We start from the raw sequence: 19,397 nt of genomic DNA, 5'->3' as shown, positions 1-19,397 counted from the left end.
CAGCTCTAACTTACTTGAACTTGTAACAGAACTACCAAAAATTAAAGTGCTGAGACATGGCAGTGAAATCTCATTGTAAGGCAGCTAGTTCTAATTTGGATTTGAACGTATAGCAAATTGAATCACTCTTCACAAACATAACACCTGCCTGGAATAAAAACCTGATTTGACCCCATTGCTCATATATCACCATATTTGTAGCTCTGTACCATTTAACATTTTTACAACTTTTCCTTGCTTATACATTATTGTAAAATCCAGATTGTTTCATTACCCCGGATTGAATTCTGAGCTACAGCTTACAAAGGAAAATCATTTTTTTGTTATGCGAAGGTATATGACACTTTTGTGTTTTTCTAGTATTCAGTAAGAAGCCTTGGAACGAATTTAAAATCAATACAAATTTAGTTGTTTTTCTTCACCTGCTGACCTTAGTTTTAGTCCAAGCACTGCTGTCCTTACTTTAGCATGCCATCATGCCATTAGGCAGATACTTCCCACCTACTTTTATGATCCTCCAGCAAGAAAAACACTTGCTAAAATATAAGTCTAAAAGAACTTTGGTTGTGCCTTAGGAAAATATAAACTAAACAGTTCCAGTACAAGCCTGTAAGACTGTTCTTTCTTTTGCCACAAGATTTCTGGCGTCTGGCTACATTTCATGTGCGGCTACGCAGGCTGTCAGTCATCTGACATTTTTTAATGAGTTCATTTGTTTCACACCATTGTCTTTTTTGTACTTTTCACTAAGACATACTTCTGTATAAAGAATCTGTATAAAAACCAAGGCCCATCCTTCCTGACAATGCTAAAAGCTGTGAGATGAAGGTTCTGCGGTATTAGAGTCAGATTAAGGGTACAGAGACCACGCCCTGACACTGAGGCCCTTTAGAGCAGTTTGTTGAATGAGCAGTTCAACCGCCACCACCTGTAGTTTCTTGTTGAATATAGCTGTCCAGCACCTTGGAGACTTATAACACTTCTTCAGAGATCCTTGTTTCTGTTGTGAAAACAAACAGCATGAAACCGCTCAGCAAAAAAAGTTTTAGAAGGGTTGAACAGCAAGCAGAGACAAAATCCAGCCTCTTTAATTTTCCAAGTTAGTTTTTGTCTCACACGTGGCTCCCTTTTTAGCAACCTAAGTATTTGCACACTCAAGACTTTGTATCTGTGCCATATCAAGTATTATGGAAATACTGGTGATCTTTAGGATATTACTGAATCGTCTTTATTTCAATATGGCTTAATTTTTTTTCCTTCTGGGACTCTGAGTTGTATTATTATAGGGTTGGGTTATTACCTCCCCCTCCCTTCCCTTTATTTTTTTGAGAGCTTTCCTGTTAACTAGAGTGTGCCAAAAAAAAAAACCTTTTCCTTCTGAGCAAATAATGGTTTGTGTGCTTATCATGTGATGTGAAAGGTGCTCATCTCTGAGCCCTATAGCAAATTGTATTCTAGAAAACATTAGTACTTTATGAGGATGTGAAAGAAGCAATTAGCTTGCACATTTTAACATCCTACCTGTGCTGCCATTTTCACTCCAGAAAATTGAAAGCAGTTTGACGTTTTTTAAGAGAAAACTAGATGAAAGGTGGTTGTGTTCATCTGATTGGTCACTCTACCCACCTCTCCGCACCTTTGTGCTTTCATGAAATATTACCACTCCTGAAGTGATCTCTTTTATCGTTGCGATATTATATAAATTAATGATGAACAGGAGGAACATTTGTTTTCGAATAATCCACAAATGAGAACCCCAAATAGTGGTATTTGGTTTAGAATTAGATCAAATATTATGGTTAACCTCAGTGCAAAATTTCCAGGACTGGGCTTTCCTTACACCAAGAGGGTTTTTCATATACCAGTGAGAGGAAGAGGTGTGAGTCAAAGAAAGTCAAGAGACCAAAACCTTCAGGTACATGATGCATGAAAATCTTTAAATGCCTGAAAAAAATTGTTCTGTTTTAATGCCAACACCTTCAGAATTTAGCCAATGTCCTTAGAGGTGACTAATAACTTAGTTTAAGCTTTTCTTATGAGTCCTGCTGAAATGGATAGATGTTGTTTCGGGGGCTCCGAGGAGCCTGGTCCTTTATGTCTCAGCGCAGAAGGAACTCAGCAAGAGGCAAAGTGATGGATAAGAAGTGATGCCTGTGAGGCTTACAAGCAGGCAGGCAAGAGGATGCTGTGCTGAGAACTTAGTGGGCTACAGTTTTATAATCAAAGGAAAAGTGGGGAGGGGGAAAGGATCTTCTTTGTCTTTCTTGAGCAGACGTCATGCTTCCATCACCAGCTCCTCCTCCAGGTTGGGCAGGGGAGTTTCTGGTCCCTACATTGTCAAGCCAGGACTGTAACAATTATTTCAGGTCTCCGTACAATGAGCACCTTTCCATAAATTATTGTATTTTTATGTGTGCAGAGAGCACGTCCTAGGGATCATTAAGTTACTGAGCTCACTGGGCAGCATGTGGGTCTCATGCCACCATTGTTTTATTGTTTTCAGGCATGTCTCATGCTTGTGTGATGTGGTTTTGTTGCTAAACAAGCCTGCTTGGTTTTGTGGTTAAGCAGACCTGCTTTCTTGAGTAATCATTAGCTTACAGGGGTGTCCCATACTTTTTCCTACTTACAATCCCCTAGTGGGATTAACTATTTAATCACCTACTTTGTCCCTTTACTCTCTCCCTGTCACTGTGGGTTGCATAATACTTTGCTCTTGAAAAAAATCATCTGTTGCTAAGTTTAAGGGTTTTAGCTCTCAGTTCCACATTTACATGACAGAAATATTATTCTAGCCCTGTGGCTTATGGCTTGCTACTGGATAAGCATTTATGTAAAACCGATGTTTCAAAGAGAACCAGTTCTGATTGGAATTTGCAACTAAGTGGCAATTTGCAGATCTACCTCTATCTTACATTGTGCATCTTATCAATACCATAATTTAATTAGTTTGATCACGTCTTATTTTTCAGTGTCTAAAATTACAGCTTATTCACCATGCTGTAAACATTTGGAAATAATGACTAAAATTTGGCTAAATGTCCATTGTGGAGGGGGCTGTAAGTGAAAAAAAAAAGGAAAAATCCAGAATCGTCTGAATGAAAATTGTCAATTTGTAGTTGCTAGATGGGGAGAAGCTGCCAGTATTGCTGAGGTTTATGTGAGCATGCCATTGAACTTAACAGTTTCTCCTGTTGTGGAGGGAAAGCCTCTCCTCCACCCTCTTAGATTCAGTTGTTGGGGGCCTGTGAAATACACTGACAAAGGACAGATTAGCAAGAGAAAGGGCAGATTTTTATTTACATATGTAAATGGGAGTTCAGAGAAAAATGTGACTTGAGGCAGAATTTGCAGCTTATATACCATCTTAGTAAGAGAATGGGACAGTGAGAAAGGGCACTTAAGGGGAAAACAAATGACTTTTAGGAAAGATAAATGGGCCCTTAGGAGAATAGGTGGGAGATATGATGGTTCTGTGACAATGTCTTTTTAGGTGTGGCGTTGAAACTCCCAGGGAAGATTTATGACAGTTGAGTTCTTTAGGGAGGTTCTGCTTACAGGCAGATAAAGGTAATTCAGGAAAAAAAGCCTCTTCCTGCCTCTATTGATTCTCAGATTCATTCAGCTCAAAATATTTTTTTATGCCACAGTGGTGTATTCTGGACCTTTTATTTTCCCTGTCTAAAACTTTCCAAGGAGTTTCACAGACCAGAAGCCAAGTTGGTGGCTGTGGAGAGAAGATTCAGATTAGAAGTTAGGAGATCAGAGATCTGCAAAGGTAAGGAAGACATAGATTTATGGAGAAACAAAAGGAAAAGCAAAAATTAATAGTTGTAGCACATTATAAACTCGGTTTTCAAGTACAGAGGGCAGTCAATCAAAAGGATTTCTAGATGTTGGTCTTAAAGCATCTTTAAACAGTGGAGCAGGACTTCCTAGGTGGCGCATTGGTTGAGAATCCGCCTCCCAATGCAGGGTGCACGGGTTCAATCCCTGCTCCAGGACAATCCCACATGCCATGGAGCAACTAAGCCCATGAACCATGACTATTGAACCTGTGCTCTAGAGCCCATGAGCCACAACTATTGAGCCTGTATGCTGCAACTACTGAAGTCCACGTGCCTAGAGCCCATGCTAAGCAAAAAGAGAAGCCACAGCAATGAGGAGCCTGAGCACCACAGTGAAGAGTAACCCCCGCTCGCTGCAACCAGAGAAAGCCCGTGTGCAGCAACAAAGACCCAATGCAGCAAATAAGTAAATTTATTAAATAAACAGTGGAGCAAGGTTGGTAGTGGCAGTCTCACACATGATTATTTCCTAGAGCTCAAAGGACCATGTTCTGGTGAACTTCCTGAGTGGCCCAAACTGTTGTGGTGGTAAATCCCGTAAAGTTACATCCAGCTTCAGCTTGCAGGGCTTCAGGAAAAGGGCAGTTTGGGCCAAGTCAGAAGGGTAGTAGAAAATTGGAAATGTTAATTAGTGACAAAATGCACAAGATGGCAGGATCTGGCTTACAAAGAGGTGAAAATAGCTCAAAGAGAATGAACAGGACTAGCATCTGGTAATCCACAAGGGTATATTATAGTTTTCCATTAAAACATAAAATTTCTCTTTATGCTCACCCCATTTTTGTCAAAGATAATCAAGGTAAGACTTGTTTGTTTGCAAAGCATGTCTAGTCTCATCAAACTTGGCCTGATTGTTTATATAAGTGCAACGAGAATAGTAATTGATGACATACGTCTTTTGAAGTTTTATTAGGAATCCCAGATTGGACTTTGAAAAGCCTTGAGGCTAGGAATCCAAGCTGAGAACATCAGACTTCTCTTGCATACCCTCAGATTTGGATGAATCCCTCCTTCTCCAGGTCCCCAAAATATCCTAAGCTTCCTGGTCCTGCCAGGAAGTAGCCTTCCTTACTCAACCAGGTACTAGGCCAGTTTTCCAGGAGGGCTTTGTAAGCACTGGCTCCTTAAAGTCAACCATAATTCCTTAAAACTGGTCATATCTATGCACATCATCCTCAAATATGGCATTCTAGTCAAAGCCTTGGTAATATAATCAATGTTACCAATTGTGTCCTGTTATATGGAGAACAAATTCTTATTGAATTTATTCAAATATCTATATTGCCATGGAAATAAGTATTCAATAAGAGTTTGTTCCAAATTTTGGAGGGTTTGGGCAGGGAGAAAAGATAAATGTTTCATCTCTGTTTACAAAGATATAATCTACTGAATTGTTGTAAGCTCTGCATAGCTTAAGAGAAAAGGGGTTCCTTAAATCCAGAAAATAGAACATTAAAGAACCAGCAATATTACAAGCAAAATCACAGAAGGAGTCATAATCATTCTTCATCAGTCTACTCAATCCCATGTGATAAATTGATGTCTCTCTTGATTTTGGTTAGCAATTTCATAAAACCATGAGCTTCTCCATTAGTTCTGGAAATCCTTGTTCAGTTCAGTGATATGATCTCAAAGTTATGTAAGCCTGCACCTCAGAGTACCTGTTATAGTCTTTTCCATGGATCTCTGAGAAGATGTGGAAGATGAAGCCTGTAGCTGATTATAAGAGTTTTCAGGAAGGCATCAGAGTAAAATAGCATCTGTGAATGACAAAAGGCTTAACACAGCTATCGTTAAAGGTCTGATGAGAGTTCATTATAATGCAGTTGACAACGAAATTTGGTTGTCAGTTCAACATTTCAAGATAAATGGAGTTATGACATTCTACCAGGACATATCATGGACAGCTATGACATTAACAAACTTCTAGAAATTTCATACAGTTTCTGAAATACTTGTATTAATAACACATACCCATAGAACTATAATCTAGGGAGGGTTAAGCATCACTTATTTGACAATGCTTGCCATGCAATTTAACCCATCAAATAAACCTAATTAATTTAATACCTCTCTTTTAATAAGGTGAGAGAACAAATCCTTTGAGATTTTCCAGGGGCCCTCTAAGAAATCTCAAAGTAAGAGGTCAAGAAGACTTCATTTAGAATTTGATTTGGGGAAGTTGTTAAAAGGTTTGAATGCTTAATTAAATAAGATTATGGGTCACTGTGAAAAAATACTTCACTTACCCATGTGACCAAAGTGACAGTAATTACTTTGTCTCACTAAATACAGACCAGTAATCCAAAAAACTTTGTCCTTTTAACAGACAGGGAATTTCAACCTCTAGTTTTGCATTTGTACACTATTGAGCTCTTTGTGTGTGTGTGGTGAAGGAAAGTACAGTGTTTATTGCAGGCACCAAGCAAGGAGATCAGGCAGCTCAATGAGCTGATTTTTTTAAAAATTATAAATAAATGCATTCAGTCTTAGCCAGCTTGACCACCTTAGATATTCTCCCCAGCCCCATTCCTTTCTCTACCTCTCCCACTCCCACCACCTTCTGCAGACCCTTTACAACTTTCTATACCCATTCAGGTTTTTGTCTTTACTTTCCTCTTTCTCATTCTGGAAAACCATTTGACAATCTCTAAGCAACTACTTCAGGACAAAATTACTCTCTTTTCCTTAACAAAAACACATCCTTCATTTCTTTCAGACCTTTCAAGATTGCTTCCCTTCTTTATTGTTTCTAGTATTTTTATTTATATATGTTGATTAGAATTCTTAACCCTTAGTAACCTTAATTTCCAGTGAAAATGAGGAAGTAGGCAATTGTGAACTGTCACATCAGAATTCTGTAGTAGATTAACAAATTTATGAATATACCACCTCAATTTATAGAAGCATATGGTTCTTTATTTTTTGAATGTGGTGAAAGAACATGTTTGTCAACAAACCCAAACATCTTTAGTCTCCCTGTGAAAGTAAGTCAAAAGTAGATAAATTTATGCTTAGTAATTAATGTTTCAGTGTTTTATCTTATTTGGACATTACCTAGACCCAGAGAAAGATACCTCTTCACTTAAAATTCACACTGAAGATAAAACTCTGGCTTTAGACCATAAACTTTCACCTTGGGTAATGAAATCTTGACATATTTGAGGGGAAAGTGGAAAACAAAGTTAGCAATCAGAGCAGCTAAGGAGCAGGCAGATCACTAAGGAATTTAAGCAGTATTATTACCTACAAAATTTCTGCTGTTGTTGATGCACGTTTGGAATAAGTAGTACTGAGCACCATCTGAACACACTTTAAATATCTAGTATTGTTTCACAAGACCTTCATTATCATTGAGTCATTAAGTTGCTGCCTGCTTTGATTGGTAGCTAGTGTAGAAAATGATCACAGGAATATTTCCAACTAGGAAACCCTAAAACCCACTTGATTACAGGCCTTCAAGTAACTTTTAAAATTGTCCCACTCAGCAGGTATCAATATCATAGCACCAACCACACATCACACTTTGCTCACAGTTCCTTTTTAACCCTTATTACAAGTACTTCTTCATGGCTTTAAGGAGCACAGTGTTGCTTTGTGGACCAGATTTAGTCATTGGTAATTTAAATATTCACAAAAATGTCATAAATCTTCTGAAACTTCTCTGGCAGATGTCAGATCTGCAGATCATCACTTTTAAATTGAGTTTGCAGAAGTAACTCTATGGTTCCAGCAGAGCACAATAGAGAAATCTTTAAGCACTGAAATATGATTCCCTACAAATATTCATCCTGACATCATCTGTACCTAAAAGAAAATGATGAAAGGTCTATGCTATCAAATGGCTCTGGACCAGGGTTTGGTGAACTACAGCCCAAAGATGAAATCCAGTCTGCAGTTGTATGGCCTGCAAGGTAAGAATAGTTTTTACATTTTAAAAGCACTGTGTAAACATACAAGAAGAAAAAGAGGAATATGTTACAGAGATGTGTGGCCTGCAAGTCCCTAAATGTTCACTATCTGGTTCTAAGAGTTTACCTCCCCTTCTCTAGACCTTCAGCAAATGTGGAAGGATGGTAGTTCTTCCCACTGCACTTCTCTATAAGGTGATTCCAGTGTGTATTTGTCAGAATGAAATATTTTATACATTTGAGGCAGCACTCACTTCTTTGTTGAATGTAATTGCAGGACTTGTGTTTAAATATTTATGCTAAAGTATTTCTTCATACCAGTTTTACTAGGTTGGCAATAGCCTGCTGCAGAGTGCCTAAACCTTTGGGGAAAATTACATGATTTTGTTTTCATTATAAAGGAAATTCTGTTCCTTACTATAAAGTCCAAAAATGCTACTTGCATTCAGCTTTTGAGTTGACTTCCAGAAAGTTGAGATCATTTGACCATTTTTGTCTCATGCCATATAAAATGTGTCATGTGGTAATTGTCAAGGAACTAATAAGCTATCATAGTCATGTACACTTTATAATTGGGTGGGCCAAAAATTGCCTTTGGTTTTTAAGTAAAAATAAAAGACACATTTTTCACTTTCACTAAGAACTTTATGGAACAACGTATTCACCGTTTTGTTCTACTACCTTCTGCCATTTTTCTGGCAGCTTCATAATTCCATCTTCCCAAAACTTTTTGTCTTTTGAGCAAAGAACTGTTCAGGTGCCTTTTACAGTCTTCCAGGGAACTGAAATATTTTCCATTAAAAGAATTTTGTAAAGACCTAAGTAAATGGAAATCCAAAAGGTGCAATGTCTGTGGGTAAATACGGTGGATGAATCAGAACTTCCCAGCCAAGCTGTAACAGTTTTGGCCTGGTCATCAAAGAAACATGCAGTCTTGCATTTCCCTGATGGAAGATTATGCATTTTCTGTTGACTAATTCTGGTGGCTTTTTGTCGAGTGCTGCTTTCAGTTGGTCTAATTGGGAGCAGTACTTGTTGCAATTAATCATTTGGTTTTCCCAAAGGAGCTCATAATAGAGGAATCCCTTCCAATCTCACCATATACACAACATTACCTTCTTTAGATGAAGACCGGCCTTTGGTGTGGTTGGTGGTGGTTCATTTTGCTTGCATCACGATCTCTTCTGTTCCACATTGTTGCCCAGTATCCACTTTTCATCACCTGTCACAATTTGTTTTAAAAAGGGAACGTTTTCATTACATTTCAGTGGAGAATCGCATGTGAAAATAAGGTCAAGAAGGTTTTTTTTCCTGCTTAACTTATGTGGAACCCAAACATCAAAGCCATTTACATAAGCAGGCTGGTGCAAATGATTTTCAACTCTTGATTTGGATATTTTGAGTATGGCAGCTATCTCCTGCAAGGTATAACATTGATTGTCCTCAGTTAATGTCTCAATTTGATCGCTATCAGCTTCGACTGGTCTACCCGACTGTGGAGCATCATCCAGCGAGAAATCTCTGGCACAAAACTTCGCAAATCACTTTTGACACATTCAATCAGTCACAGCACCTTCTCCATACACTGCGCAAATCTCTTTTTGCATTTCGGTTGCATTTTTACCTTTCTTGAGGTAACAAAGCATAGTATGCCAAAAATGTTGCTCTTTTACTTCCATCTTCAATATTAAAATGGCTACACAAAAATTCACCAATTTTGATAAGGCTTTTTTTAAACACACTCTGATATGACAGCTGTCACATACAATCTAACAAAATTGTTTCGGATGAAGTTAAAGACAACTAAGTGCTACTAGAGCCATCTTAGAGAAAAAAACCAGAATGAAACTTTTAGCCAACCCAATACTTTCTGAAAGGAGAAGTTCAAAATCCTTTCCACAATTAGGACTTCTTTCTTTTGGCTCTTTTAGAACTAAATTACTTAATATCAATTAATAAATGAATCATTTTAAGAAATATTATCATAATTTTTGTTTAATGTATTATACAATGTTGTTTACTATCAAGCATTTCCATACTTTGGATATTTCTGAGTCATTTATCAGTGTGACCATTAGAGAAACTTTTCAAGCTAATATAGGGTTTCCTGGTTTCATTTTGGTGCAGATATTTGTTCTACTAGCAATTATTTAATAAACATAGATTGTCATGGAGCTATACGAGGAACGAACAATTTCAGATGATCTCAGACCTGCTTATTCACTTTTTCTATTTGATTTGCCAATGCCACAGTTATTTTTCTAGAAGATAGAACTGTATTTTTATCTAATCTGCTATAATCTAGGCTATATTTCAGCATTAATTACCTTGCTATAAGTGAAAGTATTAAATAATACTGTTTTGAATAAGACTTCTGGTAATGTTTTATCCCTGGTTTGTATTTAATGTATCTATATACTTATATAAAGGTAGGGCCACACGTTTAGTTGTACAGTTTGTGCACTGCACAATGATACAGTTAGGGGAGGGGGTTAGTACAGGCTGAAGCCTGTGCTCAGCTTGTCACGGTACGGAACTTGCAAGTGTTGTGTCTCACGACACTTTTTTCCAATATCTGAGTGAAGGGGCTGTATAGGCCAGCAGCAATCCTGTTCACGGGAAGGATGTTTAGTAATTATGCTGGGACTTTTTTTGTCATTAGTCTTAAGTGATTCTGCAGTAAGTTTCTACTCCAAGCCTGAGTAGTTTACAAGGTTAAAAGCTAATAACTTTTCAGTTAAACATCAATGATCTCGAGGCATGAGGGGGTGGAGGGGATTAACCTGGTCCAGCACTGCGCTGAGGCAGCTCCAAGTTGGAGCCCACTGCATTAGTCCCGGTGGGGTGCTGTTATGTATTTCCTGTCCTTTTTGGTGTCTAACAGCCTAGCTTAGTATCCTGGTCCTCCACTGAAAAGCAGTGTAATTGTGTCCAAGTCACTTAAAGTTAAATGTTAGATTCTACATCTGTAAAATGTAGGGTTGTCTTAAGGGTTAGTGCCATGGTGTAATATGAATCTAATTATAATGGATTTTCTGAATAGGATCATTCCTGTAAGAGTGCCTGGCCCGGGCCTGCCAGGGGTACTTCAAAACTTCTGAACGGACCTGAGCAGTCAACCCCTCTTCTGGATCCCTCTTCCACTGGCCAGTTCAACCTGGAACAAAGGACCATCCAACTTTTCTCCCCTTCCTGGCCATCTGGCCCACCTGTGCCCATAGAACCTGTTTATTTTGGAGGTGGGGACAGGTTCCTCTGCCAGTTTTTATGACTAAGGTGTGGCAGAACAAGCAATAGACAGAGACCTTTTATGCTAGATAAAAACAATCACTTACTGTAAAAGTGAGGGCTGAAAAGGAGTTAGGATTGCTTTAATCCACCTCTTTTGTTCCACTTCTGAACAATACACCTCTCATAAATCACTCTGCCGCCCATACCCAGTACACACATCTCACTAAGTTCCTCCTTGACCACTCCAGAACCTTCCTAGAGAGGTCATCGCTCCGTCCTAAAGCCTATTCATTTTATTCCAATAAACTTATCCCCATTTAACTTTCTCCCCACTTCAATTCATCCCCAAACTTCCCAAGAGACATTTCTGCTAAAGAGAAAAGATGAGTTTTTAGAGACTTGGAGAAAATGAGTTAACAAAGTCTTTGGGCCAACCTGGATGGATGTCTGTTCTGTGCCAGGCCTTGGACTCTCAGCCACGAGTGCGACAGGAGTTGCTCAGTCTGGGGAGGAATATGATCAGGCCCGTCCCACCACTTCCCCCTCATATGTATCCTCACTCTCTCTCATCCAGACATTCCCCTCGCCCCTGCCAAGCCCCTCTAAATTATCAAGGACAAGGAACCTGAGAGGTGAACATTCTTGAATCCAGTAAGTCACCAAGCTATGAGGACACCATCCCTGCCCTTCTGACAACCCCTGCCCAGTTCAGGCTTGGGCCTCACCTCTCTCTCATGGATCACGGTACCCCACCTCTGGGTTTACTTCCTCCACTATTTCCCTCTCTAGCATTCATACCATGTATGGGTTGCTACAGTGGACTCTTCAAAACAGATACGGACTTGTGAAAACTTTCAAAGGATCAAGTTAAAACTCCAGGTACGGCATTCAAGACCCTTCTCAGGAACCACTAATTTATCTTTGCACCTTCAACCCCCAATATTTACCCTTACAGCGACATTAAACCTGGAATGTTTCCCAGATGTGTCCTGTTTATTCTCAGCTCTGTACCTCTGCCCACAGTGTCCTCTCCCTCTTTACATTGCTCCTTACCTGCTGGGGAAACTCCTTACCATGTGGTAAGTTAAATATGGCCACACATTTTTGGAATTCTTCCTCATATCTTATATCTAGGCTGGTCTTGTGACTTGCTTTGACCAATAGAATGTGGTGGAAGTGACATGATAAAAGTTCAAGAGGGCCTGTAGCCTTCTCTGTCACCATCTTGGAACCTTGAGATCAGCATGTCACATAGCAGCCCTGGATGAAAGAGCACAGGAGAGCAAGGCCCAGATGACCCAGTTGGGCCCAGCTCCCAGCTTACACATTAGCTGAATAGATCCACATGACAGAGTCCAGGTGGGTCCAACATAAGAACCTCCCAGGTAACTCACAGATTCTTGAGAAACAAAAATGCTGGTTGTTTAAAGCCATTAAGTTTTGGGATGGTTTGTTACACAGCAGTAGATAACTGATACAATGCAGTTCTACTGTGAAGTCTTCCCTGGCTCAGTGAAGTTCCTTCTCCAAGTTCCCTCTGTGTTTTGTACACATCACATCATTTTACAGTCATTTATTATCTAGCTTTACCAAGATATGGTGAGCTCTGAGGACCAGGGCTGAGTCTGATTCATCTCCCTCCCAACTGCTCACAGTGGTAATGGGATGAAGCCCTTGATCAGTTGCTAAGTTCAGTCTACTCAGATGTCATGAATGTGTCTAGAAAGTATGCCAAGATGAACATGCAAATTACTCAACAAAAATTTTAAAGCACATCCTAACAGAACAGGTCCGAGGCCCTGGAGTTGCTCCCAGTTTACCAGGGAAAACTGCTCATTACCATATAGCATCAGAGTGTTTCAGTCAAGTGTATTGCTGGCAGTATATAAGTCAGTTGCAGTTGGTGGGCGGGGGTGTTAAGAAAACACCTAGAAGAGATAACATTTAGCTTTATCATAAAGGGTAAGCAAGCTGTCACTGTTGGAAGGAAGCTTGTAGCCGTCCCCCCTTCCAAGGAGGAGGAAGGATTCATGGATTGGTCAGATTCAAGAATATTGACCTAAGCCACAGTCCTAGGGGGTGGGGCCTCAGCCTGTGAAAGAAGGGGGTTAAAGGAAGGTCCCAGTCTGGGAATAGCTCCTGTCTATTTCTTCTCAGACATTCAAGGTAAGATGGGGGCTTGGGCTTCTTCCCATTGACAAGGAGGTGCATTTTCTCCCCCTCCTTGCCCCACTCTCCTCAGAGTGCAAAGCAAGAACCAGAGGGAGGCCAAGGGGAAAGGAACCAGGGCAAAGCCCCAGGGTTGGGGCCCCATGTTGGGGGTCAGGGCCAAAGGCAACAAAAGGTATGTTTGCCTGCCACATCTATGGTACATATATAAGAATACCTTGGGGTGATAGGGGGCTGGAGGATTCTCTGTTCCAGCCATCCATAGCTTGGTTTTAAACCACAAGAGGGAACAACTAACAGGAAATTTTCCTGTTCTGGGAAAATAAGGGAGAGAATCCCAGGTAGAGTGAATAGCATGCCGGGATCAACTCGGCGACTCGAGGTGAGTGACGGGTGCCGCAAGCTTGAAGAAGACACAGACACAGACTGAAGAGAAAGATGGGACTGGGGGACTCAAGACCTCTAGGATCAAGAGCCTCGCTGATTGATCCCACGTTGCTTTTATTGAGTTCTCGGCATAGCCTAAGGGTCTGACACTCCCAGGTTAATCCCATAAACAATCAAAGGCCTCACATGACTGGGGGCAATGATCTTTGTTTGCCTCCTGGGTCCTGATTTGAGCAGGGTGTGGATTTGAGCTGGGTGTGGATTTGAGCTGGGTGTGGATTTGAGCTGGGTGTGGCATGGGTTTGAGCTGGGCGTGGAGAGCAAAGCAGCCCTGGGGGCAGGAGACCTCTCTCAGAAGGATTAAGGGTCTGTGCCCCACCCCTGTTGGCCCCTCTGCGACTGTGCCTGTCTTAGGTTGTTCCTCCTCTGAGGAATCTTACCCGTCTTTGGCTAACCAGCCATCCCTCAGGACCAAACAGGGTGATATTAGTCTCCACGCCCCGCACCCTCAGCTCCTCCACTGCTCAAGCAGGACATTCTGAATCCCATCGATCGGCCCACATACTGAAACATTTTCAATGTTTCAAAAAGGTTCCAGAATGTCTTCCCACAATAGCACTGCAAAGGCAAGTAAACATGTGGAGTGATAAACAGAGCAAGAAAGGAGCACAGAAAGAGGGTCACAAAGGAACTCTATACAATCCTGCATGAGAAGGCTGAACTTAATCCATAAAAGAGGACCTACTTTGCCCCACAAACATTCCTGTGTTAGCCAATTGCTAATGTTACTATGATACTCACTATGTGCAGGCGTGGTTCTAAGTGCCTTACACCAATCACCTCATATTACCCTCTGAGGATATATATCTCATATATCCTCTGAGATAAACAACTTGCCCATGGTCCCACACATGAGGAACCTGAGGTTCTAAAGGTCACACAAGCGGCAGGTTTGTCTTTCACCAGATTTGTGACTCAGCAGCTGTGGTATATATCAACATTGACACAGGTTCCGTTGAGCTGGACTTACCAGAAGGCTTCCTGCAGGAGGTGAGTACTGAGAGACAAGGGATCAGGGCTGGCAGAGGCTGTGACAGCTTAAAGTTCAGGGACTCCCGAACTTTAAGGGGTCCTAGAAGAGTGGTTTGAGAATGGGGGGAATCCAGCAAAAAGAACCGCAGAGAAGACACCCAGAGCTTCGCAGTGTCAGCACCCAAGAATAGAGCCAGCAAACCAATGCCACCCTCGGGAACAGGACCCAGCCCAACATTCTCCTTACTTTCATATCAAAAGGTGGCTGAGATCCAGGTTTCTGGATCAAGTTTATCAAAGTAAATGCAGGTTTAATTGAGACAAGAATTACTGTCGCATTGAAACTGAGATTATTTTCTTTCTAAAAATGATTAGGGGCAGAAAGAGGAGGTAGAGAATGCTTTTTAATTATTTTTTAAAACTAGCATTTGTGTGACACTTTTTAGCACTGACAGTATTATTTTCTTGCTTCATATTTCATTGAGAGATGAATGTTAACTTTCTCAATTTTTCAGATGAGAAAACTGAAACCTCGGAGGTTAACAAATTTACACTAAGTCACACAGCTAATGAAAGAAGCTGGGACTCATGCCCAAGTTATTCAGACTCCAAATTCTATTCTCATTCATTCTTTTATTCTTTCATTCATTGGAAAAAAATGCATTGCATGACGCAAATATGCCAGGTACAGGACTAGGCACTGAGCATACAGTGATGATAAAATAGTTTACTTTGCTGTTTCTCTTTTCTTGGTGCATTAAACACTGAAGCAGGAATCCATTAAGATGGAAGATGCCTTAGAGGACTGGGGCAGGGAGGGTGGGGGGGACTTGAGGGGGGGAGTCAAGGAAGGGAGGGAATACGGGGATATGTGTATAAAAACAGATGATTGAACCTGATGTACCCCCCCAAAAAAATAAAAATAAAAAAAATAAAAATAAAATAAAATAAAACATCAGTTTAACTTAAAAAAAAAAAAGAGCTATAGGAACCTACATCTAGTATTTCTTTTTTTAAAAAATGTTTTAATTTAATCAATTAATTTATTGGCTGTATTGGGTCTTTGTTGCTGCACGTGGTCTTTCTCCAGTTGCGGTGAGAGGGCGCTACTCTTCATTGTGGTGTGTAGGCTTCTCATTGTGGTGGCTTCTCTTGTTGCAGAGCACTGGCTCTAGGCATGCAGGCTTCAGTAGTTGTGGCACGTGGGCTCAGTAGTTGTGGCGCATGGACTTAGTTGCTTCTCGGCACGTGGGATCTCCCCGGACCAGGGATTGAACCCATGTCCTCTGCATTAGCAAGCAGACTCTTAACCACTGTGCCTCCAGGGAAGTCCCTTTCCCACTTTTATTTGTAGTTAATTGCTGCCATTATTTGACAGAATACCTGCTTTTTGCCCATCTTGTGTTAGACATTGTGTACGGACTCTAACAACCAAACAGAAGAATACAATTCGATCCGGTAATATCTACTACTATGTGCAAATGACTCAATCCAAGGATATTTGTTGAGCACATATTCTGGGCAAAGTAGTCATTCAACAAATATTTACTGTCATCTCTGATAATCATAATAGCTAATATTTACTGAACACTTACTGTTTGCCAAGAACCATGATAAATTCTTTATAGAATTATCATTTCAATAACTCTGTAACTGTTAAGAGATAGCTATTTGACAGCTTAATTTACTAAGCACATGCAGTTAGAAAATGGTAGAGGCAGAATTTGAACTGAGGCAGCCAGTATTTTCCATGAGTATGTTGTCCCAACTCCCACCCTGGGCAGGGCACTGGGGAGACATCAGTGAACAACAAGATGCCATCCCTGCCCTCAGGATGCTTACAGACCAGGAGGGAAGATAAACTTTAAACAAATAACACTCTAGTCTCCTTTGAGTTACGTCAAACCTTCCCCAAGGACATGCCTATTCAAGTGGAACTAGAGGATGAGAAGGCCAAGCAGGCATTAAGTAGGTGAAGGAGGGGAAGGGAGGTTCATCCCAGCAGTGGACCAGCGTGAGGGAAATCTCCAAGGCAGGAAGAGGTTGACAGTTGAAAGCTGTGACTTGGCTGATGCCCAGCGCAGGTGGATAACAGTGAGAAGCTGAGGAAAGGAGCATGAGGAGTGGCATGCAGATCTGCATTGTTCAAGGTTATTCCAGCTGCTGTAGAGGACAAATCAGCTGAGAGCAAGAAAGTGTGTGGTGAGACCAAGCAGAAGGCTAGGTTGTCTGAGCAGCAGACGCTAGTTTAGATTAGCCTGTTGATGGTGGGAATGGAAGGGGATAGACTGATGAAATATTTAGGAGTTAGAATTGACCTCGCTTGGGGTTGGGGGGTGGGGGTGGAGGAGATGAGGAAAAGGAGGGAGTCTTGAACAACACAGTGGGGATGGCACTCTGGGACAACTCTGGGGAGGAAGATGAGAGCTCAGGTTGCATCCGAGGTGGCTGTGGACCACCACATGGAGCTGGTAAGTAACAGACTGTTGGTTGGACATATGGCCCTGGAGTTTGGAGGTGCTAAAAGCGAAGGAAGTCACCTTGCACAAAGGTGAAAAGAGTGTCTGGGACAGAGCCCTGGAGACCCCCCCCCCCACACACACACACCCCACCACCACCACTAAAGGACATTTCAGAGGAAGAAAAAGCAAAGAAAACTGAGAGATGCGGTTAAAGAGGAAGGAGGAAAGGCAGGAGAGTGTGGCATCCCTGAAACAGAGAGCAGTGTGTTTCAAGAAGGGCAGGGCCTGGCGTGACTGAATTTAGCAGGGAGTAAATACAGGAAAGGCTGTTGTGATCTGGGATTTGTCCTGAGGTGTCCTCATGAAGGCAGGGCTTGAGGTGTACCCGGGGCAGGCGGGGGCATTTAGATACACAGAGAGGGCCTGACCTGGCATGTGTGGGGAACAGAAAATAACACCAGCAGATAGAAATAGAAGGAGGTGGGGCCAGAGGATGCCAAAGAGGGTAAAGAACTGGTGCCATTCGTTGGCTGGCCAGCTCATGCTCAGTTAATGCTCTCAACTACCCTGCAAAGTAGGAAGCTACCAACTCTTTGGTACAGAGAACACTCAGCCCTAGAAATCTGAAATGACTTGTTCAAGATGATACATATAAACGGTAATGACTGAATCCTAACCTGAGTCTGAGTCCAGGACTGTCACCTCATGCTTCCTTCCCTCTTTCCCAAAGAGGGAAATAGATCAGAGAGGGTCAGGGCTGGACAGGGGTGGAGAGGAGGGAATAAACTTGGAGAGATAAGGATGTAGCATCAACAAGATGTGGAAAGTCTACAAAAGTTGAGGGTGGGGTAGAGAGTCAGAGCTTCCCATTGGAGCAACTGGGCAGAGAGAAGTATCATTCACTGAAGTGGAAAAAAGCAGCATACGGATTCACGGGAAGACGGAGGCTTTGACTTTGACTTGAGAAGCCTGCCCCGCCTACTTGACATCGGGAGGAGATGTAGGAGGCAACGAGATACACAGATCTGAAGGTCAGAACACTCCAGGCTGCAGAAGAGGTGAAAGGCTTCAGTTCTCGTTCCTTTTTTTACCTTCTTAACAACAGAGTTGAGAAGGGGCTGGTTTTGGGTTCTGGGAGAGTCGTGATGGGGGAAGGGTGTCATTCTGCTGTTTCAAAGACGACTCCAGGCTCACCTTTGACTCGGTTCCCTCCACAGATGGCTATTCTCTGCCGCAGGTCCGTGAAACCCAAGACCCTGACCTGCCTTCTAGTGGCTTTGAGTTTCTTGGGCCTGCATTTGTGGTTCCCCAAAGCCCCCGGGTCCCAGCTAGAGAGGATGTCGGATGGCTCCCCGCAGGTTGCCCGTGTGACCCCCGCTGCCGCGCCACTGTCCAGCCCTGCGCCTCCGTGCGTGGCCAACGCCTCGGCGAACGCCACGGCCGACTTCGAGCAGCTGCCAGCGCGCATCCAAGACTTCCTACGGTTCCGCCACTGCCGCCACTTCCCATTGCTCTGGGATGCGCCGGCCAAGTGTACGGGCAGCCGCGGGGCCTTCCTGCTGCTGGCCGTGAAGTCGTCGCCGGCCAACTACGAGCGGCGCGAGCTCATCCGCCGCACGTGGGGGCAGGAGCGCAGCTACGGCGGGCGGGCCGTGCGCCGCCTCTTCCTGCTGGGCACCGCCGCGCCCGAGGACGCCGAGCGCGCTGAGCGGCTAGCGGCGCTGGTGGCGCTGGAGGCGCGCGAGCACGGCGACGTGCTGCAGTGGGCCTTCGCCGACACCTTCCTCAACCTCACGCTCAAGCACGTGCACCTGCTCGACTGGCTGGAGGCCCGCTGCCCGCACGCGCGCTTCCTGCTCAGCGGCGACGACGACGTCTTTGTGCACACAGCCAACGTGCTCCGCTTCCTGCAGGCGCAGCCGCCCCACCACCACCTCTTTGCCGGGCAGCTCATGAGCGGCTCCGTGCCCATCCGCGACAGCTGGAGCAAGTACTTTGTGCCGGCGCAGCTCTTCCCCGGGCCGGCCTACCCGGTGTACTGCAGCGGCGGCGGCTTCCTCCTGTCCAGCCACACGATCCAGGCCCTGCGTCAAGCCGCCCGCCACACCCCGCTCTTCCCCATCGACGACGCCTACATGGGCATGTGTCTGGAGCGCGCCGGCCTGGCGCCCAGCGGCCACGAGGGCATCCGGCCTTTCGGCGTGCAGCTGCCAGGCGCCCAGCAGCCCTCCTTCGACCCCTGCATGTACCGCGAGCTGCTGCTCGTGCACCGCTTCGCGCCCTTTGAGATGCTGCTCATGTGGAAGGCGCTGCACGACCCCGGGCTGAGCTGTGCCCGGGGGCACAGGGTCTCCTGA

General features: G+C 43.1%; 1 protein-coding gene across 1 annotated transcript; it reads left to right on the top strand.

Moving 5' to 3' along the window:
- The first annotated feature begins 14,561 nt into the window (after positions 1 to 14,561).
- Positions 14,562 to 19,397, top strand: B3GNT6 (UDP-GlcNAc:betaGal beta-1,3-N-acetylglucosaminyltransferase 6). Its single transcript, XM_057747334.1, has 2 exons — positions 14,562 to 14,596; positions 18,258 to 19,397. Exon 2 carries the CDS (start codon positions 18,258 to 18,260, stop codon positions 19,395 to 19,397), a length of 1,140 nt encoding a protein of 379 aa, XP_057603317.1. The 5' UTR covers positions 14,562 to 14,596.

Source organism: Hippopotamus amphibius, chromosome 9 (assembly GCF_030028045.1).
Source record: "Hippopotamus amphibius kiboko isolate mHipAmp2 chromosome 9, mHipAmp2.hap2, whole genome shotgun sequence".
In the NCBI taxonomy this organism is placed as follows: domain Eukaryota; kingdom Metazoa; phylum Chordata; class Mammalia; order Artiodactyla; family Hippopotamidae; genus Hippopotamus; species Hippopotamus amphibius.
This window is presented reverse-complemented; position numbering and strand designations above follow the sequence as displayed.

Bases quoted from the DNA above. Each gene is read 5' to 3' on its own strand.
- B3GNT6 (XM_057747334.1), top strand. From the start codon at position 18,258: ATGGCTATTCTCTGCCGCAGGTCCGTGAAACCCAAGACCCTGACCTGC.